The sequence below is a fragment of the Myripristis murdjan genome, chromosome 1 (assembly GCF_902150065.1).
Source record: "Myripristis murdjan chromosome 1, fMyrMur1.1, whole genome shotgun sequence".
Classification (NCBI taxonomy): Eukaryota; Metazoa; Chordata; class Actinopteri; order Holocentriformes; family Holocentridae; genus Myripristis; species Myripristis murdjan.
The window spans coordinates 35,738,428-35,747,204 of NC_043980.1; the positions used below are offsets into that span (position 1 = coordinate 35,738,428).

Consider the following 8,777-nt stretch of genomic DNA (forward strand, 5'->3'; position numbering starts at 1 on the left):
TCCTCGTGTTGGAGAGTCGGCGGGGCAATTTCAGTGCACTGCTGCCCCCCTCTGTACCGGAGACCAAACAGGGACCACTGGTGTTTACTGAGCTTACAATATCACCAGAAAAGTCGCAATGTAGTTTCGAAGAATCGACTTTGTACAGTGTCTTCTAGAGTATACTATATGTTGTTTATTTGTGTCCACTGAGCACTTCCGGCTCAAATGAGCAGTGTACTAAGGTTTCTTTGTGTTGCTTAAACTACATTTCCCACAGTTCCTCGAAACACGTGAACGCGCTTACGCCAGATGGTGAAATACACGCTTTCCAAACAGCAACAGTAACAATTTTGACAATATTATACAATTCAGAGCTTTGCAGTCGGATGTAAGTCCACATTATCATCCATTTCTCCATTTTCTGCCACTTACATGCGCACATAGTTATCATAAGAGTTGGTGTGGCGTCACTTGAGCAGTAGTTTGTTTCTGTCTTCAAAACACGAGTCAGTAACGTTAGCTAACATGTTGTGCTGTTGCTGAAGCCGGGCGCGACAGACGAGGGGAATTGAATCGTTTCTGCATTCATGATGAAATGCAGACTTCAGCTACAGTGGGGCCAGGGGAAGAACCCCCTTCCATGTTGTGGGGACTGGACCCAGTGTTTTCTGCCTTCGCCAGGCTTTACATCAAAGACATCCTGCATATGACAGAGTCCATTCAGGTGCCAGGTAATGTCTCTCAATTTCAAAAGCTCACAATTCAAAGCACTTAGTAGGCTTTTGCCAATTTGCGTTGGATTACTAGCCAATAACACTGTTCAACATTAAACTATGATCCCTATGGGAGCTTGAGTGTGCTATATACTCAGCACTGACATACAAGGTACAAAACAAGGCATTTTTGCAACCCTCATTGTTCGGTCCTATGCTATCATTGTAATACTAACTGTACTTACTGTAATTTAAAACAAGATTACTGTGCTTCTCTTAGTTTTTGGTATGTATTCATGTTTGCTGCCAAGAAGTAAATTCAGTCATGACACTGTCTGCATTAGTACTTAGTGACTATTTGGACCATAGAGGTACTTGTGCACCTAATCTTCAAATCAAAGAGAATGAATGGTTTTAGTTGGTTTTTACACAAAATTCTCATTCTGGGGATCAAGGACATGCATTTGTGATAATGCAGAAGTGAATTTGTAAGTTGGCTTGTGTGTTGTAGCAGTGGAGGGCAGTTCTGGGTTATTGTGGGTGGTCATCATGAGGTATTACTATGTTTTCAGCAACAGAAGCATTTTGACAACAGCACACCTTACGCACCCGCACTCTGTCCAGCACTCGTCTTCCATCTTATAATGGCAGAAGTGGGATGGGCCGGCAGCAGGTTTTGTGTGCGGTTGGCGCTCTTTGATAATGGATTTTCCTGACCCATCTTGGTTTTGCCCGTAAACTTTCTCTTTGAAAGTGTATGTGTAGACATGTGGTCTTCAGTGGAGTGGCCTGTGGTGGTCATGCTAATGCCTTCCAGTGTCCTCATGGTCAATATTGTTCAGTGTCTGGGGAAGGGAAGAGTTTGGTTCATTGAGTCTCTGTAGGATCAATCTTATTTAGTTTGCATTTATGGGATCCTTTAATGGAATCATCCAGAGATAGTTACAGCAGAGTTAACAAAGTTAACAAAACAAGACCAGGACAAGAAAAAAAGAATATGTAAAATGACAACAACACACTACACACAATAAAATTCAGGCAAGATACAGATCAGCATAAGACAACAAAACCTAGAGGTTATTACATGACAATGTAACAGTCTGAACATCATGCAAATCATGCAAATATCCCAGATTAGATGCACTCTTCCTTTTGGAAAAAATACTCTCAATTATGTAAAAGCAAGTCCATTGCCAAGTGTGTTTTAACAAGAGATTTAATTATTAGAAGGAACTGATCCGTCTAGCCTAATATTAACGGGCAAGTCATTCCAAATCCTGAGGGGCCTGTTAGTTAAACCCTGAAGGCCATTGCTCATGAGTCTAGACTGCAGAACAGTCAAGAAGGCCACTTTTGAGGACCTCAGGCTGCATGGCGGCTCACGAGGTGTCTTCTTGTTCAGTCTGTAGGACAAAAGTATGTTGGGGCAAAATAATCCACCATAGCATTAAAGTTGCCTCTCCAGTCTTTGACTTTGTAAAGCTTGGAAATACAGTCATATTTAGGTCATGCTGATAATTCTGCAAAGAACCTAGGTATACAGAGAGTTCAAATAGTGTTTGGTCACTGAAAGTGTATTTATTTATATAGTTGTTTGAATATTAAGTCCATATTCTTGTATCTTTCAGTATCAAATCATACTATGTCCATAAAGATAGTGAAAATGTAAAGTTCACATAGTCAGCTTCAAAATGATATGTTTTCCATCTTTATCCAAAAGTACACATAGCATGGAGCTCATAATGTTGCGCCTCCATATTGAGCTACATTACATTTTAGTTTATCCATATGAGAACTGAGATCCCTCAGACCCAAATCCATACCAGAATAATTCACATATCAGAATAATTCAGATTGAAGTCTACTGCTTAATTCCCATATGTATACAATGACATGAATTGTAACAAGGGTTGATAACAAGGGTTTCCTGGTGTTTATGGATTGGAACTTGTATTAATTTTATGTTGACAGTTTTTGACAGCATATTGAAAATAAGTACTGCTCAGTTTAATAAAGCCTCAGGTTTATTTGCCTTCCTTTCAACTATATATTTTACCCTGAAATGTGTGGGCATATCTGATATATAATCTGATATGGATAAAATTACCCTTTTAATTACAGTGGACTGTGTATTTCAGCTGTAATGTCCAGGGAAATTAGCATAGACTTTGCATAGGAAGTAGCTAAAAAAGAAGAAAAAAGGGCTAAATCCGCTCCCTCTGAGGCTTGTTTTGGTGGCTGGCTTGTCTGAATGTGCTGCAGCCGACACGCTAAGTTTGGCTTCACTCTTGTCTTAACACCCTGGGAAATTCTATCATTAATCAGTGCAAGATAAATCAGCTTACACAGAGCACATGGTGTTGCTATGGTTACAGTCTGAAAGCGATTGATTATCCCTCTTCAGAACTCCAGAACTTGAAAATATGCAGTAAATATCATGTAATTACAGTGCTACATCGGTCTTGTATTTAAAAACCTTCATTAACCCTGTCCTTATCTAGCTAGCTATGGACTGTGGAAGTGTTTTCTATGGCAATCAATTTGTTTTGGAAATGATCCAGAGCTTAAAACCTTACTGAGCGGTGCACTTTGTCATGATCAAGCAAGGTAATACGGAGCTGGTACCAAATGATTTTACTGCCAGTCAAATTCATAATTCAGATTTTCAGGCACAAATAAAGTGCTGTGATTCAACTCAGGCTAAGCAGTTGGGCGGTTAATTTATTTTCAATAATAAATATTGAAAAAATAATTGGCACTGTGTTTGGACTCATTGATTAGTAGGGCAAGGAGCCAGAGGAGGGCTGAACCTCTTTTAGAGTACTCATGCCTGGTAATGATGATAGTGATGATGATTGATGCTTGGAGGAAGTCTAGCCTTAATGTACATATGCTAATTGTTTTGTTTTTTTCCCCCCCACCTTCTCACTGCATCACAGGCATTTACTTCTACAACTCGCATCCGATCTACAAAGTTGATGTGCTTGGAACGGTGGTCTACAGGAGGGAGAGAGAGGACTTCTTCTGTTATGGAGGTAATGTAACTAAGCACCCATAATCTGTGGAGCAAGCTGAGTACCATGTCTGCATGTTGCCCGATGCATTTTGGAGACACCAGTCATCATGTGAAATATTTGTGATGTTATGATAAATGGTTCAAATTTTATTTTCTGTTTTTTTTTTTTTTTTTTTTTGTGAAACACTGAGGTACTTATGAAAATGTCACAGCTGTGATTGCATTGGGGGCTGAATGAGCACATTTGTTACAAACAAGAGCACAACATAACATTCATTAAGTAAAATGCCATATTGATTTAGACAGATGTTATGCACTTTCTCTTTCTCTAACTGAAAGCTTTTTTTTGGCGAGTAAAATTAGGATACAGTATGGCAGCATCAGCGGAACAGTGACACCACTGTAAGCTACAGATGTCTTTGACAGAAGCCTCCAGTTTTTATTTATAATTCACACAGTCATGCTTTTCTGTTGTATAAATGTCTAATGATCATATGATCTCTTGCTGTATTTTAGGCTTTGACTTCCCTATCTTCTCACAGGCAAAAACCGAGCCTTTGTTCCCTAATGTTGAGTATCTTTCCTTCTCTTCACAGTGGATGATGGCACTGGTGTTATAAATTGCCTGTGCTGGAAAAATGAGTTGTGGAAAGACCAGGGAGATTCTGGCAAATGTGAGTAATTAATAGACGTGGGTGTGATGAATGAAGGAATTGTGCTTCTAGCAAGTCTGTGCATTATCCTCTATATCAGATGATCTGCATGGGAGTTAGGGGGATGTTTAAAAATCTTTGCTGGCATTATTGATTGTTTTTTTTTTTTTCCAAAATATATGTTTACTGATGCATGAAGTAATTGCTAAAAATCTGTTTTGTAGGATGTGAAAATGTAAGGAGGGAAATTACACATTTTTTGGCGTTTATTCTTAAATGGTTGTCAAAAAAAGTTAAATGGATCAAATAAATTTAATGACTGTTCAATTGTGATTCTATTATGTTTAAACACTTCTTAAAACACTTACAGGCAGCTGTTTTATGTGTTTAATCACAATTGCATTTACCTTTGTTTCCTTGTAAACTCTTAATTCATGTCTAGTGTTTTTATCATTTGTCATTTTGGCTTTTATTGATTTTTCTCCCCCTTCCGTACAGCACTTTGTTACTCTATTTTTGTACTGCTATTTATTACTCCATTAGTAATAACCCCTGTTTTGTCACGGGACATTGCCAGCGGGAGGAAAGCACACTGATGGGGCTCAGGGAGGCTTCAACCTAGTCACTGAGCTGAAGAAGCTGCGACAGGCCCAGCAGAGCAGCTGCCGCCTGGAAATAGGAGAGCTGCTGCGAGTCAGAGGACCAGTGAAGACCTCCAGGCAACAGAGAGAGATCATGGCTTCTACCTACTGTGAGTGGAGAGGACTGTTATTAAAGCAGGAAAGTACCGCTTTAGTCTGCAGGTCACCGTGGCTGAAAAAAACCCAGACTTCATGTCATCCTCTTTCACTGCTCAGCAACCAACTAGACGTTCCTTATCCGCGCACAGCAGTCTCATCGTATAATGCCCTACATGTACTTGCTTTTTGCGCACACACACACACCACATTCTTTATATCAAAGCACATGTCACTTTTATCCTCTGCCCATTAATCATGTGTGTATCTCCACCCATGTGTGCTCCTAGATAAAGTGAACGACCCAGTGATGGCGGTGCAGATAGCCTGGATGATGGAGGTTCCACAGCTCTACAGGCAGTGCTATGACAAACCTCTCCAGCTGCAGCCTGCCGCCACAGGGTACAGCCGCCCATCCCTCAACATGCCGTCACAGTGGATTACAATGCTGTGAGAGCCCGTGGCGAGACAGTCCCCGTTTCATCAGGGGAGAAAAACCCCCTGAAAAAACATTCAGACGTTGTGACCCTAAAACTCGTCTTTGAAATAAATAAAAATAGGATTTTGTGGCAGCCTCTGTTCCGCCAGTGGCCCTGCCTACCTAGTTAGGGCTAGTAGAAAGAAAACTGTTGGTCACTTTTCTTTTCTCGAAAGAAATGAGTGATTAATCGTTCTTGCTGGTGATTGTAAGAAATGCATAATAGTAGAAGTTCCAGTGTTGGATATAGGAATTAGAACTGTTTTAAGTGCAAGTACAGTAACTCATGACGAATTTGTCTTGGCAACCAGTGTGAAAAATAAATAATTTTTCCTTGCCCTATGCCATTCCACAAAGTTTCATGCAAATATGTTCATAATTTTTAGAGTTATTCTGCAAACAAACAACCAGACAGACAAACAGACAGGCTAATGAAATTGGGTTATAGCCAAATAAGCCAAATAAGCACTGAAATTAAATCAAATTATGCATAATTTATATAGTCAGAAAAAGTAAACATAACGGACACATTTTCCCACTAGTAATAATCAGTTGTAATGATTTAGCGTGACACAATACCAAATATTCTGTCATTTATTTAAAAAAATATTTGCACACTCGATTTTTGTTTTGTTTTGTTTTGTTTTTTTAGCGCCTCTGCCATCAGCTCCCTCAGCCAGGCGACACAAATTGTGAGGAACTTCCTCAAGCAGAAATCGGTGAGCAAGTTCAGACCCTACGATGTTCAGGGCCTTCTGGAGCCGCTGGTCTCAGGCCAAACTGATGGGGCATCAACAGACAAGGTAGACCAGAACAATATGGTGGTGTTTTCCTTTTGAAGGTCTGTGTTAGGGCAGTGAACCGACTTCAGGTTCAAACAACTGTTGCTGATAGCGGCGATGTAGACAACATGATGTCACATTGAGACATTTTTAGTGCAGCTACAAGGGAGAAAAGTTGAATCTGTCTGAAAGAATAAATGCTGTGTTTTTGAGTCTGTGACAAAATAACTCCTGGAATGTGTTGAGAGAATTGTAGCAGTTTTTTAGGTATAAGACATCCCGACAGACAGGCAGCAGTGTGCCAATTTAACAGTCTTTATTCCTGTTTTTGGAGTAATCCAGAAAAGTAAATCAAGCACTACAAGTGGACATATTGTAAATCATTTAGACTGTCTAATCAGTCTCAGTGTCTCTGTCTGCCTCTTGACCAGATCAAGAACCCTACCCTCGCTTGCTTAACGCATATATTAACTGTGTTTTAGAAAATTTTCGTCCTTGATGCAGGTGTCTCTTTAACCACCACCTCACTTCACTGGTTTTTTGTTTTGTGTCCTCCCTCCCTGTTGCTGTTTTCAGGAGCCTGTGGCGGGTCCGTCCTCAGGCCAGCGGGTACGGCAGCTTCTGAAGGAGGTCCTGCAAATTTTACAGGACGAGGGTGTTGTGTTCCGTAAGGTTAAGTCCCAGGATGAACTCTATCATGTAAGAAAAGACAGGAGATGGATCCATATCTTGGAGAAAATTCCTCCCATTTCGCTGGGTTATTATTTTGCTTGAGGATTGTCTGTTTGATGCTGCCGTTGCTCATTAGGTGACTGAACAGGACAAAGATCTACTCATCGCTGTCAAAGACGTCATCAGGGAGGACTCAAGGAGAGAGAAATGTAAGACCACTGCCTTCTTGCTCTAAATAAGGCATCAAAATACTGGTCAGCACTAATCTAGAGTTAGCTGTGGCAGAATGATGTTCTCTTTTGGAGCTTATTTTGTGGAGTATGGCAACAACCCTTTTTTTCAAATCATATCTTTAAAATGTGATTACAGTTAAACTACCAAGTGAAAAAAGTGAAAAAAGCCCCAAATAAAAAAATTATCCCCCCAGAATATTAGAAAATAAATAATTATGATGCCAATAATGGTAATAATAATGATAATAATAATAATAATGGTAATAATAATAATCGTAATAGTGTTCTTCTTCTTATTATGATGATGACTGCACAATTGGCCAGAAGTATATAATAAGTATATTCATAGCATTAAGAAAAATACCATGAAAGTACCATAAAAATACCACAAAATTACCAAAAAAATTGTAAACAAAGAACAAACAAGAAGTACCTACAAAAATTGAAATAAAAAATAATAATATGTAAAATAATATAAAAAGAAAAAAGTGAATTTTGTTTAAATGGTGAAATAGACCTTTGAGAATAAAAGGCTTCCCATGGGGTCCTGGACTTCAAAGACATAAGAAAGCCTTCATTTGTAATTCCGGTGTTATTCATTTATTTATCATTTGCACTGTATTTGTAAGTCTCCCTCCATTTGCACTGTGGCACACCTGCCTGCTGACAGCTGCTTCCTCTTGTGCCCGTAGATGCAGAGAAGGGTTGCCACATCCTGCACATCCTGTCTGCAGTGAGACAGCGCTACAGTCCAAACGTGAGCAAAGTGGCCCTGGAGCTGGTCCTCAAATCGCTGGAGTGCAACAGTGACATTGTCAGCACCAGCAGCAACCATTACACTATGTTTTAACATGGACAAAGCAGTGCGGGACAGTCCACAAGGGTCAGGACACCCGCATTACTGTATATAGACTGTGACATATTGTTTATTTGTCAAAAAATGTGTGTGAATAAATCTTGCTGTTTGTATTGACATGGGGAATCTACTCATTATGACATGGTGGGTCACACGCAAACTGTAAAGGGTAAGAGCAGTGATCCCTCTCAGGTGTGTGTGTATGTGAAAGATAAAAATATAGTGTCAGTCATCAATCATTGCTCACTCATTGTAATCAGTTTTTTTTTTTTTTCTTTACATCTTTAAAGCAGGTGGATTATAATCATCTCAGCTGCCATCTATTTTTTGAGACAAAAATTACAAAGTTAACACATAATTATTGTCACGTATTGTCAAATTAACATATAATATTGAATAAGAAAAGAACAATTAATTGAAAAAAGGCACAGATTCAATGGTGATTCAATGAATGGAATCCATACACAGACAGAGAAAGGAAGCAAGACAAAACAAAAAGTAATGACTACAAGAACAGCTCACAATGAAAGTTTTGAGAAGCAGTTTACACTATTGACCCAATTTCTGATTTTTTTTTTTTTTTTGGATTCAAGGACATGTTCCATGCCTCTTGGCACAGAGGAAGTTCTGTTTGCCTTTTTGGGGGGGAGGAAAA

At 39.4% G+C, this 8,777-nt stretch overlaps 1 protein-coding gene across 4 annotated transcripts; it reads left to right on the forward strand.

The window, feature by feature from the left end:
- Nucleotides 1-74: 74 nt before the first annotated feature.
- On the forward strand, nucleotides 75-8,241 carry stn1 (STN1 subunit of CST complex). Of its 4 annotated transcripts, none has more exons than XM_030056549.1 (10): nucleotides 75-370; nucleotides 584-713; nucleotides 3,635-3,730; nucleotides 4,308-4,385; nucleotides 4,942-5,115; nucleotides 5,392-5,551; nucleotides 6,232-6,382; nucleotides 6,938-7,060; nucleotides 7,170-7,242; nucleotides 7,959-8,241. In XM_030056549.1, the coding sequence occupies exons 2-10, from the start codon at nucleotides 623-625 to the stop codon at nucleotides 8,114-8,116; spliced, it is 1,104 nt and encodes a 367-aa protein (XP_029912409.1). In that variant the 5' UTR covers nucleotides 75-370; nucleotides 584-622; the 3' UTR covers nucleotides 8,117-8,241. The 4 variants fall into 4 exon arrangements, with proteins under 4 accessions (XP_029912409.1, XP_029912336.1, XP_029912256.1 ...); XM_030056476.1 differs by having other exon boundaries at nucleotides 76-370; nucleotides 528-713; XM_030056396.1 differs by having other exon boundaries at nucleotides 76-713.
- Nucleotides 8,242-8,777: the final 536 nt, after the last annotated feature.